Below are 19,982 nucleotides of genomic sequence, written 5' to 3'. Positions count from 1 at the left end.
GATTTGGTAATTAAATTAAATTAATTTTTTTCTGTAAAGTTGAATCCATTTCTTCTTTGTGATTTGAGTTTGTAGTCGTGTAAAGGAAAAGTTTGGTTACCCGGTACATACAATTATGTGTAAACTCTTGAGCAGAGAATTAACAGTACATGTACTTTGTGCTTTTGGCTCTGCTTGACCAAAAAGGGATATGTGTCCAAAAGAATCCATAGGAACTGACTAAATACATACATCTGGATGCAAAGGTTTAGTCTAAAGATTTAAAGGGGGAATGGTCTTAACAAGTATTCATGTGGTATTTGAATATTAAGTACTGCACAAGTTTGTATGTGTGACATTAACATTAAACCTGTGTAGTACTTAATATTCATGTGTATTATGTATGGTAACAACAGCTACGATAGGAAAAAAACATATTATTTAGTATACCCAGTGGTGAAGCTTGATCAGACTGATGGGGGGGGGGGAAGTGGATGTGGGTTCTTTTGAAGCAGATTTGACCCTCATTCTTTTTATTTGTGTGTGAAAATATTGTTGAATTACCTCAAGAGTTCCTGCGGTACTATATATTCCTGTGGTATTTTGTGTGGTACATCAGGTACCACAGGAAATACCAACTTACCACAGCCAGCCGTTGACATTATCACACGAGTCTAGTTATATTCCTCAAGAGTTCCTGTGGTACTGAATATTCCTGTGGTATTTTGTTAGGCACGTCAGGTACCACAGAAATCACCAACTTACCACAGCCAGCAGTTGACATTATCACAAGAGTCTAGTTATATTCCTCAAGAGTTCCTGTGGTACTGAATATTCCTGTGGTATTTTGTGCGGTAACATAAGGTACCACAGGAAATACCAACTTACCACAGCCAGCCGTTGACATTATCACACGAGTCTAGTTATATTCCTCAAGAGTTCCTGTGGTACTGAATATTCCTGTGGTATTTTGTGCGGTAACATAAGGTACCACAGGAAATACCAACTTACCACAGCCAGCCCGTTGACATTACCACACAAGTTCCTGTGGTACTGAATATTCCTGTGGTATTTTGTGCGGTAACATAAGGTCCCAGGGGAAATACCAACTTACCACCGCCAGCCCGTTGACATTACCACACAAGTTCCTGTGGTACTTAATATTCCTGTGGTATTTTGTGTGGTAACATAAGGTACCACAGGAAATACCAACTTACCACAGCCAGCCCGTTGACATTACCACACAAGTTCCTGTGGTACTTAATATTCCTGTGGTATTTTGTGTGGTAACATCAGGTACCACAGGAATTACCACAGGACATTTTTGTAAGGGTCGGCACCTGCAAACTTGGCAAACAATGCGAACTTACCGTTATGTGGCTGTGTTGCTCATCATTCCAACGGTGTCTGGTTCGTTTCGGTGGTTTTAATTCAGCCTCTGGTTCCAGATACGATTTGTAAGGTCGTCTGGCCATGTCAACAACTTTCCGTCCGCGAGCGTCGTGCAACCAACATGGAGCAACATATGCATGACTCAAACAAAATGTTTTCTTGTTCCCATAAAACGTATCACATGACCTGAATTTCGAAAACAAGTTTGCTCAACCCCGCCGCAGTATGAATGGTGCTTAGTGCGACTGATCGTGAGAGTGGAACGAGGTGGTAGAAAAATTACCTGTTTTGAATCAAAAATGTTTAAATAGTTTTACAAACATTTATATGATTTTAATTTTTATTTGTCCTATTTCTTAAAGAAATATATCAAATAATTAGTCTCAACTTTTATATTGCTCCAAAAAATTACCTCAATTGTATAAAAATAATAGTACATTGTTTCATGCAGTTTATATTTTTTGTACATGGATAAACATTCAGACTGGTGCGTTCCTGCGCATGTATGCGTAATAACCTCACGCAGTCAAGTTTTCCGACCATGCAAAATGGTTCTCACGGTGTGAGCAGACGACAGAGAGACGACCGACAGCAGCAGTGACAACAAAAGGGCGGCAGATTTTTCCTGTGAAATTTAGTGCAAACTTTTACAGTGCGCTACTGTAGAGATATATAGAGATAGTTAATTCACACTACACAATTGCATGATCATCATCATCATGACGTCTGACGTTACTCCAGAATTTGCGCTTGTATATTTCACAAAAGACCGCGTTTTCGACATTATTCACGTTTCGCACATAACAAGCTTCCATCCGAAAACAGTGTCTGACTTCAAGAAGGACAAACTTTACAAAGTAGGCTGGACAGACGATGCGAGATCAAGGTTGAACAAAAAGAAAGCTGGTGCAATATCACCGACATCATTTCCGGCAGTTGTACAATTTTCAGGTGGGTTATCGTCAGTAAAACACTGCAATGTTAATTTGTTCTTCAATATAACCTAACTAAACACAATAACTATCAGTATCACTATAGCCCTATCAGCTAATCAGACTAACAAACATGATTAACTAAAAAAAAGGCAGACGTCCATTTCCTAACTTACATGGTCCATGGGTATGTACATGGGTCAATGGACCATAATTGCTATAGTTATATAGTAGAGGATAGCCCCCCCCCCCCTACATGAAAATTGGTTAACTTTTCAGCTAGGCTAACCCCCCTCGGCGGCGTGGGCTCCTGCTCTAAACATGCTTACATATTAAACAAGCTAGCCTACTACTAATTAAAAAAGCACTTAGCATGCTTAGCCATGCATTGGAACTGTAATTAATGGATTAGGCCCCTATCTCTTGCAGCAGGAATTTTTTTTAAAAGATTTCAACACACGATTAAGTGTAAAAGTGTCGTTGGATAGATGATTTAAAAAAAAATCGTTTGGTTTTTGAATGTGAAATTTTATTTGTGATTAGCCTACCTATTTGTTATTTTAAATTTTGATTGTGAAAATTGTATCACTGACTGTCATGACTGTGATAAGCACAGAGTCGGAGCTCGCGAGCATGCATGGTATTAGTACTCGACGGGTTTAAACCACTAGTTGAAAACCGATTCAACACACATTGATTCGCATTTATAAATACCTTTTGTTAATGCCCACTGGTCCTCTGTTTATAACAAGCTATTTAAAACCTCGAATTTTCAATTGTTAAAGTGTCTATAACTGTATTTTTTAATTTTTGTTAATGTTAAAACTTCGCCCTGGTCATATTGTTTACATTCTAAAGCCTTGAATGGGAATAAAAGAGTGACTCATTCTTAAATGTCCGTTTAAAACCTTGCAGGGTCTTTGCCGTGCGATAAAGGCAGCTGACCCTACCGGCTTTGGACGTACGTTGAAGAACTCTTCACTACCCCTTTATTCCCTTATAAATTAGCTCCTTAGCTCCTGATTTACCTAAAACATTTTGTGACAGTAATTGAATAGATTTGATACAAAAATTGGACTGATATTCATGCTGTTTTTTATTTAGTATTCACATAATTTATGTGGGTGTACTGTAACAGCCATTCTGTGAAGAGCTGTCAAAATGAAAACCATTAATTTGTGGACAATCACCGGAGGACAGAACTGTTGGTCCCCTGTATAGAATTATTTTCAGTGAAACAAATTTGTAGCCATGGAAAATGTTCAATGAAAACGTGTAAAAAAGAAATGAAAAGATGTTTCTCATTGACATTTTTAGCTAAGCAGTGCATATTTTTAATGCTCAAAGAGACAGCATTTCTTGCCTAGAGAAGGTGCCTCACTGCAATAGTCTAAAACCTCTTCCATTCAGTTTCTAAGCTAGTTGGCCTCAGGAGAAGTAAACTTGAATCTGTGTTTAACTTTTTTTTAAATTAAATTAGTGAGATGATATTGCTTTGTTATTTAATTTATTAAAAAATGGACACTATTGGTAATTGTCATACTTGGTGTATCTCAACATATGTATCAAATAACAAACATGTGAAAACTTGAGATCAATCGGTCATCGAAGTTGCAAGAAAATAATGAAAGAAAAAACACTCTTGTCACACTTAGTTGTGTGCTTTCAGATGCTTGATTTTTAGACCTCAAATTCTAAATGTGAGGTCTCAAAATCTAAATCGTGGAAAATTACTTCTTTCTCGAAAACTACGTCACTTCAGAGGGAGCCGTTTCTCACAATGTTTTGTACTATCAACAGCTCCCCATTACTCGTAACCAAGTAGCGTTTCATGCAAATAATTATTTTGAGTAATTACCAATAGTGTCCACTGCCTAACTGTTTTACTGTTGAACATAACTGTTTTACTATTTAACTTTAATAACATAAACATACGCATTTTGACTGTAATAGTTATATTATTCAACTGCTCCTATAACAGACCATCCGGAGTCTCACACACATGAATTAAAACAACGCACATTGCTTGAAAACGTGAAGAGGAACAAGTTATACATGCTTGAATGAACACAAATGTTCAAATAATATACATGTGCAAGACTTGCGTGCCAGGTTGTCGGGTTGTAAGTGTAGAGGAGTGAAATTTAACTTTGTTTTTATTGATCCTTATTGCAATGGGATTTTTGCCAAAGTGGTTCCCCTAAAGTTACTGATATTATAGGAGTGGCACCCCTGCATAGTTCCTTGACTTAGTTTACTCTTTACTTAATTAATGATGCGAGGCGCACCAGTCTATTGCTTTGTGTTCCACTGGCCACATGTGCTAGTGTGGGTCAGTGAGCAGCGATACAGCGTTGAGGACAGATCCAATTTCAAGTTTTCTCTTGTGTCCTCCAAAATTCTTAAAAGTTTGGACATCAAGTTGCTGTATTTCCCTGTTTGCTCAATAATTCTGGTGAGTTTTCATTTCTTTACTTATTTTATGCAATGTCTATTCTATGTACATATTTATCTTTTGTGCATTATTTTTGTTTTTGTTGAGATAAACCTTTTAGAGTATGGAAACTATTTTTTTGCCTTTGGTAGGTTTCCAAATAAAGTTTATTTCAACTAAGTGAAGCCTTGTTCAAATTGCATAAAGGTTACTGTTGAAGGTTATGAAACTTTTTGAAACTAATTATTATTCCTAAAGTCACTTTGCTAAAGACCAGTGTTTTTATGTCATTTTCCTTGTTTAGTTTGGAGGCAATTAAATCAGTACCTTGACCAAACTTTTGCATCAAGTGTTAACACTTGTGACTGGATTTTATTTACTGTGTCAATGGTTTTGGGATAAGTTGATAATGAAGAGGAATTTCTGTATGATATTAGTCTGGATTTACTTGACTGACTTTTCTTAGGACTGTTTTATACTAACTTTAAACAGAGGTTTGATGCTGTGTTTTTTATGTAGAAACCTGATTTTTCTTTTGGACCATGTTGCCTGTGCATTTCTCATTCTTCTCAAGATGTTTATTTTTGGGGATTTGCATACCTAATGAGTTCCATAGGGTTGTGTAGCTTCTTCAAGTTTATGGCTGGTTTTATTACTTAATCCCCTGCCACAGTAAACAGTTCCTTTGTTATTTAGATTTTTGAGGTGTCTTGGAGAGATGATTTTCTCTTAAGTTTTCTCAGTATAGTTTTGTACAGGAAGAGTGTACGTGCATAGTATAATTGGAAATGCATATTTTGTTAATGTTTATTTGTAACCTGATCTTTAATCATTTCTTTTACATTTTGTTCTTTGTATTTACAGGCTATTCATTATTTGTTCTGATTGTGCTTAGAGAGTAATTTGCTATTAGTGCTGTGTTGGGTTCTTACTTCTTTTTTTATATTTTGTATTTTTGAGTTTAATCTGGAGTTAACATTTGCTCTGGCTTAAAGTAAATTCTTCTGGATTGTTCGAACATCAGTGGTCAAAGTTTAATTAAAAGTTCATAGTGTTGTTTCAGTGCAAAATTTAGTGTACTTGCCCCAGTTATTTAAGGAAAATCTGCGACTCGTCATTTAGATCTTCGGTCGTCACTGCAATCCCTCTAGCTTTATTAGTTACATTTTTTTTGGTGGAGAATCCGGGTACTTGATATATTTCTTTTGGAAATTTAGCCGATTTTTGTTATTCACCTGGGGCAAAATCATTTTTTTATTAGAGACAATACATTTTTTAAAATAAACCCAACACAGTGCTTTTAGTCGGAGAGTTTTCAACGTGCATGATGGCAGATACACCAAGCCACTCAAGTCCACCAGTCCTGACTTACCATGGGAGCCCGTCCAATCCTTTTGCGCCACATCAACTCCACCCAAGGATTCCCCTTCTGACAGACTTCGACCCCCTGACACCGATGGAACCCCTAGCAGCCCATCCGACGACAACACAACAGCCATATGTGCCACTCACATACACATCACATCAACTGAAGAATGTGCCAACCTTTTCCGGGTCTTCATCGGAACGCAGTAATCTGAGAGTTGAAGACTGGGTGAGAGACATTAGATATCTGTTAGAATTAAAGGGACCCCAGCCAGACCACGTCCAGTTCCATGAGGTGGTGAGGCACACGCGAGGGAGAGCCCGAGACTTGGTGCTTAACTTGGAGTGTCGTGGTCAGAAAACAGTCGAAGCGGCCCTTACAGAGTTGTTAGAAGAGTTCGGAGAGGGGAGTACGGCTACAACACCGATAGCGACATTCTTCTCTCGTATACAGAAGTCAGACGAGACAACCACCGATTACGCCATTGCTCTGGAGGCCTTGCTGAGGCATGTGGAGGATGTGAATCGACGTCAGGGAAGACAATGGGGACAGTTAGGCGAGGACCGGGACTTACTCCTCACGACCCAGTTCATGAAGGGGTTGCAGGATGATAGTGTGAGGCAGAGACTGGCCCCGATGCAACCAAGGACAATGTCCTTCAGATCTCTCCGACAAGAGCTCCGGATCATCACAGAAGAAGCCAGACATGCCAGAGAAGTTAGACGCCAGAAGTACCAAATAAATCAGCACACTACCAACTCTCCATCAAATTGTCCTACCAAAGCCACGACGGAACCAGCCCACATGAATCCCCAGGTTGCCACCGATGTCAATAAGCAACTAGAAGAGTTGACTGGCATGATGAGGAAACACCTATCCATGCTTGATCAAGTTTCCCAGGGACAGACTTCGCTCAGCCAACGTGTCGACCACATAGAGGACGCCCTCAGACGAGTACCCCCTGTTCAGAGGCCCCCTACGCATCCACATGGGAACTACCCACCCCATCGTTTTCCTGCGTCACCAAGCCAGCAAAGATGCTACAACTGCGGAGAAGTCGGCCATTTTGCGAGGGAGTGCAATAGACCAGGCAGAAGTATGGAGCAAGGCAGATCCAGACAGAGTCCTTTAAACTAGATGGACCTGCGGATGCTGGGCAGTCGGCAGGTGGTTTAGAAAGAGAGCGCCCTAATGAGAAAGAGAAACGACAAGGCAGGATGTTGGTGCAGACCAACCAGGAACACCAATCCAATACTGATGGACTTGTAGGCCCAGTTAACATTACAAAAGTTACTATTTCAGGAAGAAAGTGTAAGGCTTTGCTAGACACCGGTTCGCAAGTGACGACCCACCCTACTCTGAAGCTTCAAAATCTGAAGAAGTCACCCATCATTATCAGTGGCGCAGGAGGCCAGAGTGTTTCACATCAGGGGTACATACTCCTCACCATGGATGCACTTGGAGAAGTTACCAAGAATGTCCCCGCCTTAGTTGTACCAGTCACAGAGTTCCGGCGATCTATTCCACTTTTGATAGGCACCAATGTAATCCTCACCTTGCGAGATTCCATCCACAAGAAGTATGGCCGGGGATTGATGTCCAAGATGAAGATAGAGTCCTTTGCTTGGCATTCAGCTTTCCAGTGTGTCAACAGTGATGGCACAGACATTGCTCGTACGAATGGAGAGATTGGTCATCTTCGCTACACAGGGCGACGTCCGCTTGAAGTACAGCCTGGGGCAGAAATAATCATAACGGCCAAAGCTCCGAAATCCACTAAAGGCAGAAGCATCACAGCACTGGTAGAGGGCAAGAGAAACAATAGTCTGGCTGTTGGGCAAATGCTGGTAGAAGTCCGAGACTGTAAAGTACCCATTCGCCTGTGCAACTTATCTCATCAGAAGGTGACGGTCAGAAAGAATACAGTTGTGGCATTGCTGTCCCATATCCAAGTAATTAATTCCACACCAGTTCCCGAGACTGCAGAACCACGAACAGCTTCGGATGAATACCCCTTACCCGACATTGATTCTGCTGATTTGACCCCCTCTGCAAAGGCAGCCATTCAGGATCTTCTCAAAACCAATTCTGATGTCTTTTCCAAAGATTCCCTTGACATTGGCATGACCCAAACCACTGAGCACGAGATTCCTTTGAGTGATGCTACCCCATTTCGTTTGCCGTACCGACGTATCCCACCCGCTGAGTTTCAAGAGGTCCAGAAGCACATTAAGGATCTTGAGAAGGAAAATGTCATCAAACCAAGTCAGAGCTCATTCGCTTCTCCAGTGGTGATCGTCCGAAAGAAGGATGGGAGCATTCGACTGTGTGTCGATTACCGAAAGCTGAACTCCAGAACAATTCGAGATGCATATCCTCTACCTCGGATCGAAGAAGCGCTGGATGCTTTGGGAAAAGCTAAGTATTTTTCTTGCTTAGATTTGACCTCTGGCTATCACCAAGTTGGTGTTGCTGAAAAGGACCAGCCAAAAACAGCTTTCACTACCCCGATGGGCCTGTACGAGTTTACCAGAATGCCATTTGGACTTGTCAACGCACCCGCCACATTTCAACGCTTGATGTCGAATGTATTCAGCGGCATGAATTTTGAAAGTATCCTGCTCTACCTCGATGATGTCATCATCTACAGCTCGACGATTGAAGAACATATGGCTCGACTAAGCCAAGTGTTTGACCGATTAAGACAGCATAACCTCAAGCTTAAACCCTCCAAGTGTCACTTCCTGAAGAGCAGTGTACAATATCTGGGTCATATTGTTTCGGCAGACGGTATTTCCACAAACCCTGAGAAAATAGCAGCTGTACAAAATTGGCCGATTCCCAAATCAAAGAAGGATGTCAGGAGTTTCCTTGGGATAACTGGCTATTATCGGAAGTTTATCCAAGGCTATGCAAAGGTAGCGCGTCCTCTCTTCGGCCTCATTGGGGGGAAACGTGGAACTCGAGACCCACTGTTTTTCTGGACGGACGAGTGTGGTGTTGCATTTCAGACGTTAATATCCAAGTTAACATCAGCTCCCATCTTAGCATATGCTGATTATGATCTTCCTTTCGTCATACAGACTGATGCATCTCTTGAAGGCCTTGGTGCAGTGCTTACCCAACAACAGGATGGCCGTGAACGTGTAGTGGCATATGCGAGCCGCACTCTCTCTTCAGCAGAAAAGAAATATCCAGCACACAAGCTAGAGTTTCGAGCATTACATTGGGCCCTGACTACTAAATTTCGAGATTATCTGTACGGACATAAGGTAACAGCGGTAACCGACAATAATCCTATGACCTATGTATTGAAGAGTGCTAAACTGGACGCTCATAGTCAACGGTGGGTAAATGACCTATCTCTTTTCGAATTAGACATACTGTATCGTCCAGGAAAGAATAACGCAAATGCTGATGCACTTTCAAGAATTACTAGAACAGAAGTAACCCGCATACTGGACGCAACCGAGAATGGCTCCGTGGAAAAGCAGACAACAGAAGATGTTGAGGTCCACGTGCAAGCTACTTTTTCGACCCATGATGTATCGACAGAGACGGACCGCCAAAGACAATCTGTAACTGATAAACCAACATCCCCACAATCTAAAGAGACTTCTGAACATGAAAATGCTTCATCAGAGAAGTACATGTATGGAACCAGTACTATTCAAGATGACGGGAAACTTCGGAAAGCTCAACAGGAAGATGAAGGTATCAGTCGCGTACTACATCTCAAAACAACCAGACGTAGCAAGTTGAGTCAAAGACAAACCAACCGTGAAGAAAAAGATGTTCAGAGACTGCTTCGTTCATGGGACCATCTTCAGGAAAAGGGGGGACTGCTGGTCTATGGAAACAGAGAAGGTAATGACGTACATTACATCCCAGTTCTACCTCGGTCACTACATAAGACAATCCTGAAGAAACTCCATGACGAGATGGGACACCTTGGATTCCAGAAGACTCTACGATCAGTGAGGAAACGTTTCTACTGGCCTGGTGCATACTGTGACGTGAAGACTTACATACAAACCTGTGAACGTTGCACTTTGCGTAAACGTCCAGAAGGAAGACGGAGCGCTGGGTTGCAGAGTATTCGTACAAGTCGTCCAGGAGAACTAGTCTGCATCGATTTCCTGAGTCTTGAGAAGTCAGCTGGCGGGTATGAACACTTACTGGTTGTAACGGACCACTTCACTCGTTATGCCAAAGCATACCCAACAAGAGACCAGAAAGCGACGACGGTGGCACGAGTATTGTGGGAGAGATACATTTCGAACTACGGTATTCCAGAGCGACTGCATTCCGACCAAGGGAAATGTTTTGAGTCTGAAGTAATCCGTCAACTCTGTGCAGTTATGGGAGTGTCCAAGAGCAAGACAACGCCCAACCATCCCCAAGGCAACGGAATGACAGAAAGGTTTAACCGAACTCTTTTATCGATGCTCGGCACCCTTGATCCAGGGAAGAAGGTGAATTGGGCATCGCACGTTGAAATTTTGACACATGCCTACAATTGCAGCCAACATGTTTCGACAGGCTACTCGCCCTTCTTCCTGATGTTTATGAGGGAACCTAAGCTGCCAGTGGACGTGATTTTCCCTTGCCAAGGAGAGGACACACAACATATTCATCGTGATTACAACTCTTTCGTCAAAATGCTGAAGGAAGAAATGACAACAGCGTTCAATTTGGCAGAGACAAATGCAGATAAGGCACGCCTGAAGCAGACCGGCGCCTATAACAAGAAGGTTAGTGAGCGTGAACTTCAAGTAGGAGATCTGGTGCTCGTGCTTAATCTAACACCGAGAGGAAAGTGTAAGCTGAAAGACCGATGGGAAGATACTCCTTACTTGGTTGTAAAGAAGCTCGATGGTATTCCAGTATACACTTTGAAGCAGTTGGAAACGCAAAAGGAGAGGACGGTCCACCGCAACCTGATATCCCTTTGCCCTTTCGAAGTTCCACTTGAGCAGGAGATATCCAATGCTGACACACCTCTTCAATCTTCTGGTATGGACGTTACCATGGAACCACCTTTCGGGTTCCAAGATGACTTAATCCTTCATCACCCTAGTATGACTGATGTAGTTCCCCCTCCAGAGGACTTCAGTGATGTTGAACTCTCTTCAGTGAACTCCTATGAATCTCCATCTACATGTACTGATGAAGCCGATTCCAGTTCTGTTGACGAGATGTGGGACACCAGCCGACCCAAGAGGATCATCCGCCCACCTAGGAGGTATCTTGATGAAGCCTGATGAAACCGAAATGGGATTTTTGCCAAAGTGGTTCCCCTAAAGTTACTGATATTATAGGAGTGGCACCCCTGCATAGTTCCTTGACTTAGTTTACTCTTTACTTAATTAATGATGCGAGGCGCACCAGTCTATTGCTTTGTGTTCCACTGGCCACATGTGCTAGTGTGGGTCAGTGAGCAGCGATACAGCGTTGAGGACAGATCCAATTTCAAGTTTCCTCTTGTGTCCTCCAAAATTCTTAAAAGTTTGGACATCAAGTTGCTGTATTTCCCTGTTTGCTCAATAATTCTGGTGAGTTTTCATTTCTTTACTTATTTTATGCAATGTCTATTCTATGTACATATTTATCTTTTGTGCATTATTTTTGTTTTTGTTGAGATAAACCTTTTAGAGTATGGAAACTATTTTTTTGCCTTTGGTAGGTTTCCAAATAAAGTTTATTTCAACTAAGTGAAGCCTTGTTCAAATTGCATAAAGGTTACTGTTGAAGGTTATGAAACTTTTTGAAACTAATTATTATTCCTAAAGTCACTTTGCTAAAGACCAGTGTTTTTATGTCATTTTCCTTGTTTAGTTTGGAGGCACTTAAATCAGTACCTTGACCAAACTTTTGCATCAAGTGTTAACACTTGTGACTGGATTTTATTTACTGTGTCAATGGTTTTGGGATAAGTTGATAATGAAGAGGAATTTCTGTATGACATTAGTCTGGATTTACTTGACTGACTTTTCTTAGGACTGTTTTATACTAACTTTAAACAGAGGTTTGATGCTGTGTTTTTTATGTAGAAACCTGATTTTTCTTTTGGACCATGTTGCCTGTGCATTTCTCATTCTTCTCAAGATGTTTATTTTTGGGGATTTGCATACCTAATGAGTTCCATAGGGTTGTGTAGCTTCTTCAAGTTTATGGCTGGTTTTATTACTTAATCCCCTGCCACAGTAAACAGTTCCTTTGTTATTTAGATTTTTGAGGTGTCTTGGAGAGATGATTTTCTCTTAAGTTTTCTCAGTATAGTTTTGTACAGGAAGAGTGTACGTGCATAGTATAATTGGAAATGCATATTTTGTTAATGTTTATTTGTAACCTGATCTTTAATCATTTCTTTTACATTTTGTTCTTTGTATTTACAGGCTATTCATTATTTGTTCTGATTGTGCTTAGAGAGTAATTCGCTATTAGTGCTGTGTTGGGTTCTTACTTCTTTTTTTATATTTTGTATTTTTGAGTTTAATCTGGAGTTAACATTTGCTCTGGCTTAAAGTAAATTCTTCTGGATTGTTCGAACATCGGTGGTCAAAGTTTAATTAAAAGTTCATTGTGTTGTTTCAGTGCAAAATTTAGTGTACTTGCCCCAGTTATTTAAGGAAAATCTGCGACTCGTCATTTAGATCTTCGGTCGTCACTGCAATCCCTCTAGCTTTATTAGTTTTATTCATTTATTTTCTAAGTGTACCCATTTTCCGGGTTACATAAGCACTTAAGTTGTGGAGTTGTCTTGATGGTGATTAGCCTTAAAAATATGGATTTTAAATAAATGTTTTTGTGACTTTTGTTGAGTTTAATTAAATGTCTTTTAACTTCTCGTTTTTATTTACAGTAAACCCAATCGAATATCAATTTTAAGTAGGAGCATAAGGTGCAGTTGTAGAAAAGTTGAAATGTTGCCTACACTGGAAATAACATTTCAAAAAGATCCAAACAAATCAAATCGGAATGTCTTTGTTCACAGGAAAAATACCATTGGGAATAAGACTGTCGAAGAGCAAGTGGTTAAATCGGGGGGGGGGGGGGGGGATCCAATGGGAGACTTTCTGAGATCTCTGTCGATAGAGGGCAGCAGACCTACCGGGTAAAATTTTCCGCGCGGAAATGTTCAATATACGACGACTGTATACAAAATGTAAACAAAACGTCCGTGAACTACAACATACTATTCCTATGATCTTCACTGGTGGTTCTTTCTTTGTGGATATGGCTACTACTTCCGGTATTCGTGTCGACTACGGCTCAAAGACCTTAAAATATCTGAGGGCAGAGCTAAAGAGAAGAAATGCCAAACAGTCGGGACGTAAACATGAACTAGTCACCAGGTAGGTTTTCCAACATCATCCATTTATAAAAAAAATTATAATCCAAATCGTCCGTGCGCCAACCATGATGTAATGCATGTATGTAATGTAATAAGGGGGCATGGCTGCCGACAGATTAGCCCCAGTGCCCATACGCTTTTGGCGGAGGGGGTCCAGCGTATGCTTCGTACATTACACTATTTATGGGGCTGCCGACAGATATCGTTAATGCTCCATTCACTGGTATATTATAGTAAAAGTATACATCATCATACCATAGAGGACCCCCCCCCCTCCATGAAAACTTGACTAAGATAAGAATTAAGACTATAATTTATAAAGGATAAAAAGTATGGATGGAACTTGAATGCGACAATTCAAGTGATAACGTTACAGATGAGAATAGATTAGGGAAGCGAGTCCAAATTACATTGGTGGCTTTATTGAAATACAGTCGTAGTAGGCCTATGTATGTTGGCTGAGATGATGTTTTTTTTCCAATAAATGACACACCTACAAATGTTCATATCCTATGTCTCGTCATGATCCTGGTTGTATGCCAGCAGCAGCCAAAGCCAGAACTAAGAAGGAAATAAAGCAATGGCAATGCTTTTTAAAAAGCAAAACAAAATCTACATTGCATTTACAATTACATTGTTTGTGTTGTCTTGAGTGATGCAGCATAGGCCTATGCCATTGTTATAATTATTCCAACTGAATGGTCATGTAATGGTTTCGTTTCTAAACCATGCAAGTGCTTCAAAGTTCAACTGAGGCCTAGCCATAGGCCTAGTATGTTATTAATACTACACTAGAGTAGGACCTACGTACTAACTACTATATGCATGATAGGGCCTACTCTTACTCTAGTCTTACTAAAATTGGCCTTTTACAAATCTTGTTTATTTAACTTTGATTTCAGACTTGAAAGTTATGACAGAAACTTTAACTTCGGACATATCCAACAACGTGAAGAGGAAGTCGGATTTCAGATAACAACACCTAAGCCAACAGATTACAAGGACATAAACACAGACAGTAAGGTATGTATTATTTATTATAAGGCACACCTGTAAAAAGATTTTTTAATTCTACTAACAATACATATATATCTTGCTTTCACTTTTCCATTTTTAATGCAAATCCCGAAGTGTTTTTTTGCATTTTACTTTAGCACATTATTGTCATTTTATGTCAATGAGACCAACTACGGCATATGTATCAACTTGTATTTGGTAGAGACTACAATTTTTATAAACAGCATTCCAATGCTGTTAGCTTGTAGCGTGGGCATCTGGCATTGTTCAATGCCACATGCCTGGAAGTACTAGTACGGATTTATAATTTAGGTACATTTCTCACACTGGTTTTTCTTGTATGGATAGCAAATCAATTGCTAGTCTCTTTATTTTAATTTTTTAAGGTCTGCTGATTTTATTTTTGTTTTACACAACTGTCATCTTTTTAATTTTCAGATTCCTGCAGTAACAAAAGATATCATCAAAAACCTTTCATGAACTTCATGGGCAAGATTTGCAAGAGAAGACAGAGGCACTGTACCAAGGAAAATTTCTGCAGTCAGTACGCTACTGCAACCAAGATGGAACTACATACATTGTTGGCAGAGTTTCTGCAGAAATGAAAACAAAGGTGACATATAAGGTTGATATAAGGATAAACAAACATGGAGTGGTCGAAGAGTCCCAGTGTGAATGCGCTGTTGGTCTGGGACCGGAAGCTCACTGCAAGCATGTATCTTTAGTACTCTTTGCTCTTACGAAAAGAAGCGAGGGCATCATAACAAGGGATACATGCACTGAAGTTCTGCAAACATTTCATCATCAGAAAAAATTTACTGGCTCACCGGTTTTGATGAGCGACTTGAAACTCCGCAAAAAAGACAACCTCCATGAACTAATAAGAACTTTGATCCAAGGCCAGTGGAGTTCCGAAACAGGCCTGGATATCCAGATTTATTCAGGAGTGTTTGGCTCAACTCTTCTGCAGATGATCTACCGATACGGCAAATGTATGCACCAGCAAACATCATGGCCATCAACAATGACCACGATTATCTACAGAAAACTCCAGAAGAATACTTTCTTGACGAGTTAGATGTGATTACCATTAGTGAGCAAAAACGAGCACAGACTGAAGAGGCAACGCGAGGGCAGAGTTCAAATAAAGTTTGGATAAGGGAAAGAGAAAAGCGCCTTCATGCTTCCAGCTATGGTAAAATTTGTAAAGCAGGTCCAAGAACAGATTTAAATAAAATGGCGCAATCACTCACAAATACTGAGACTTTCACAAGTAAATACACTGAACATGGAAAAAAATACGAGTTTGTTGCAGTGAAGGATTATTCTACTTAAACAGGTAACAAAGTTGAAAGTTGTGGTATATACGTATGTGCACAACACCCATTCTTGGGTTGTTCCCCCGACGGTCTGGTAGGCAAAGATGGAATTATTGAGGTGAAATGCCCGTACAGTTGTAAAGATCTTGAAATATCTCCAGCAAATGTACCATACTTAAAGTACAATGACCGTGGTGAAATGGCTCTGAAGGAGAATCATAACTACTACTATCAGGTTCAGGGAAACCTGATCTGCACCGGCAGACAATGGTGTGATTTTATAGTGTGGACATTTAAAGATGTGAGCATAATGAGGATCCAACGAAATAACACATTTATTGAAGAAGCCACCACAAAATTACAGTACTTCTTCAATCATCCCTTTAGGAAAGCAGTGTTGGACAAGTATTTTTACAGGGAAACTTACAAGTATGCATTTTGTTCTAAACCAATGGAGGAATGACCACAATGCTGAAAATAAACTTTCATTTCTGAGATCTACTTGGTTGGTTGTCTGTGGTTCTCCTGTAGACTTAATATCAACTGATGCATGTATGTATTTTTAATGGGCTATTGCTTCATATTTTGTTTCTACAGACTCACTTATCATGTTTTTTTTTACAGTGTGATGCCACTTTGTTAAAAGATTTCGCACTAAATTGGTGTCAATTATAATGACATTTGAAACCACCTTAACGCAAGGTTAGAGGCTTGTTAATGTTTTCACATTTTTATTAAGGGCTCTATCTATTGGAAAATGAGTGAATCACAAAACTTAATTTTACCTTTAGAGGGCCTCTTTAAACCTTCAGTATACATATTAAGCACTGTGTGATTACAGCTCCACAGTCCCACATTGATTCTAAAATGTATGTTAGATGGACTAGTACACAAACAATGGATTAATAGATCATTATACCTCATACATATTCATGAACGAGATCCGTTCTTTTTCATTTCATTTAATTGTTTTATTTTTAGAACCACCAATGATGTAGTTTTATTATAATAAAGAAAAATATTATTATTCAAATATTTACAACAGTTATTTTTTTAATTTAATTTAAAATGACATAAATATTTATTTATTTATTTAATAAAATGGTTTATTATTAGGGCAGCCTCATCACAAATCGCCATGGGTACATGTGAACCACACTAACTGGCTGTGTTGTATAGTGCAGTTTGAAAAATGCACAGTGCCTAATGACTGTATAAAACACAGCGTCATAATATTAATGTTTGTAGTGCAAGTGTTCACACTGTTCAAATATTAGTTGTGTCATTGGTATGCATAAAGGATCCTTCATGGGACTTTATGAAATGTTTATTTGTTGTACAATTTTGAGTCATCATTCCTGAGGCTGTGATTGACAAGTCTTAATGGGGAAAATCACATGGCAATATCAAAACTTGTGGGAATGAGGGCAGTAAGGGTCTGTACGGGTGAAGCCTATTTATAAACAGACACCAAGTTTCACAAATTGAATATACATGTACATGTATTCATATTCAAAGAAGTACTTTCTGGTTCAAACTTGCATGATAAATATACCAATACTTTTAAGTGTTCTCCAATTGGATTTCATACTCCTCTCTGTTGACAAGTTTGCAATGGTAATTGCATAAAATGTAATGAAAATGTAACTTGTTTGTCCTCGCCCTATGAGTTATAGTATGACTATCTTGAAACAATACATTTCCTGAAGTTAACAAGCATAAAACAAATAAATGCAATGTCTGAGGAGAGAATTGTCTCTGTGTGATTCAGTGGCAGCGTCAATATTTTATATGTTTTCCCAAGTCCAATTATCCTTTCAACATGAACTCTTTTGCTAGATATTTTTCTATCGCTTACAACAGATTGACCTGTCATTCTGTTTTTGTTCTTGAAAAAAGTAGGAATGTTAACTGTTACATCCACTGGCGCAAACAAGTCCTGTACATCAAAACCTTTATCAGCCATTATTGAATCACCTTTGTTGACTTTATTTATTAATCCACTCCTCTCAATGATCTGTCTGTCACTGGTTGAACCTCCATATGCACCAGACATATAGGACATTAAACCTCCTGGTGTTATACCAACCAGTGCCTTAGCAGTGTTACGGTTTTTGTATGTTGAAAATGTTACCTGCTGGGCAGCAGGTGCCTTGGGCTTCTTAACTGGAAACTCAAAGCCATCAAGGATACTCCGAGTGCTGGGAAACTTGGTCTTGAAATCAGATGGAGCATAAAAGAAGACCATGTCTCTATCTGCCCAGATATCAATCTCTCTCCACTGCAGATGCATAAATCTAATCCATGTTGCAAATACAGTGTATACCTCTGATTCACTGACCTTAAACATTCGACTTAATTCAAAATTGGCTGTATATCTCCTACATTTAATTATAGTCAAAAATAGTTGATCTGGCACAGATAAGGAGGGCCTTTTACCATTTACATAAGTTAACTCAAAAGCACATGGTCCAAGTGAAGCAAGTACATCCATAAAGTTGAGATAGTCTTGAAGCCCTGTGTAGTAGTGTACTCCTTTGGGGTCATTCTTGAAGTCATGAATAGTAAATCCCTGTACCTTCGTCTCAGATTCCGTCTGTGTATGTGTGGAGACTGATGTTGACAGGGTCTCTTGCAGGTCTGTCTGGATGGCCTGGTTATGTACTTTTTCATTTTCACTGTTCACATTTACCTCCATTGCAATGTCCAGATCACAGTTAACATCAACATCCATAGACAACTCATCAGAACCCTCACAGGTACCCTCTCTCTTTACACAGCGTTCTGTATAGCGTTTTGTCCTTGAGACATCTGCTGAAGTTGGTTGCTTTGTCCATGAGAACTGGCTAGGAACAGCATCTGGTTTGAGCCTCCTTCGTTGCAATTTTAGACCTGACCAAAAAAAAAATAAAGTGTAAAGAAGTTGTAAATGGACAGTTTATTTACATTTGTTTGGTAAGCTTTTGAGGAGTATTGTGCAAAATGTAGTCTCACGATGGGTGGTTCTTACATGTAGCTTCCGAGACCCAACTCTAATCAACAGCGGCGGAGCCAGGGAAGCATGCCCCCCCCCCCCCCCACCCATTAAAATGGTATCACAATGACAAGTCACAACTGCCCCTACCAGTTTGAGAATCATACAGCCATCGTTCACTCTACTGTTTGCATATTTTCATAAAATTATACAAATATTGCAGTTAGGGTAATCAATAATTATAATAACGACAGCAATATCTGGCATAGCCATTCAAAAGTGCTGATGGGAGGTGAATGGTGCACTCACATCAGGGCTGCTAATGTGTACACTGTGGACGAGAGGCACAGGGGTAAAAACCCCTGCATGCAGATTTCAAATTCTAGGTAACAAAAAGGATTCAAACATGTATGTAAACCAAAGTCATACTCATGCATCAACAAATTTAAAATGTGGCTCTCAAAAATTTAGCAGTAAACTCGGATTTGAAGAAAAAAACAGACAAATCTGAGCCGCGAGGATTAGGAACAAACCCAAAGGCCAAACTAGACCAAACTTTGAGAAAATGGGTAGAAATAATGGTTCTTTTTTTACATTATTATAGCCACCATAGGCCTAACGTTACATAGCTATAGCATATAGGCCTACAGTACAATGTTTACCCCTGCCCAGGACAAATTACAACTACATTATACAATAGATGTTAATTTTGCATCGGGATAAATAGTACATTATACAAGTAACATTAACAGTAACACTAACAGGCCTGCCTACTTATTGTCACTTTTGTTAGTACTCTTCTTTACTTAGTCTCTAGTCAATTTTGGATGCTATGAAAATTGAAATGTTATGAAGGTTAGAAAGCTTTGAAAGGCTTACGTTCGCATAAATGTTTGAGTCAGAGTATGGGAGGCCAGTCAAGGCCTAAATCTCGAAAAATTAAGTAACTTACCGGACTTTCCAAACTGCTGATAGTCTGATGTTGTGAAGTGTTCTGCGCAGACGACATCACTAAGCAATGGCCACCATGATCGTCCTGTGTCATCGTTCACTCGTCTTATGGCCACTCGCCAAGCATTGCACCTCTTTCTTTCCTTTGGAAATTCATATCCACCTCTTCCCGCACACTGCGGCACTGCACACCCAGTATTGGGCATAATTTGATTAAAGAAGCAAGTTATACAAAGTCGAAAACCTTCGTCGATACGTAAG

General features: G+C 39.7%; 1 protein-coding gene across 1 annotated transcript; it reads right to left on the bottom strand.

The window, feature by feature from the left end:
* Positions 1–17,477: 17,477 nt before the first annotated feature.
* Positions 17,478–19,927, bottom strand: LOC117299178. Its single transcript, XM_033782638.1, has 2 exons — positions 19,723–19,927; positions 17,478–18,688 (listed from the first exon to the last, which is right to left on the bottom strand). The coding sequence occupies exons 1-2, from the start codon at positions 19,925–19,927 to the stop codon at positions 17,478–17,480; spliced, it is 1,416 nt and encodes a 471-aa protein (XP_033638529.1).
* Between the last annotated feature and the right edge of the window lie 55 nt (positions 19,928–19,982).

This window comes from Asterias rubens, chromosome 14 (assembly GCF_902459465.1).
Source record: "Asterias rubens chromosome 14, eAstRub1.3, whole genome shotgun sequence".
NCBI lineage: Eukaryota > Metazoa > Echinodermata > Asteroidea > Forcipulatida > Asteriidae > Asterias > Asterias rubens.
The sequence above is the reverse complement of the archived record's forward strand: the minus strand, read 5'-3'. Positions and strand labels throughout refer to the sequence as shown.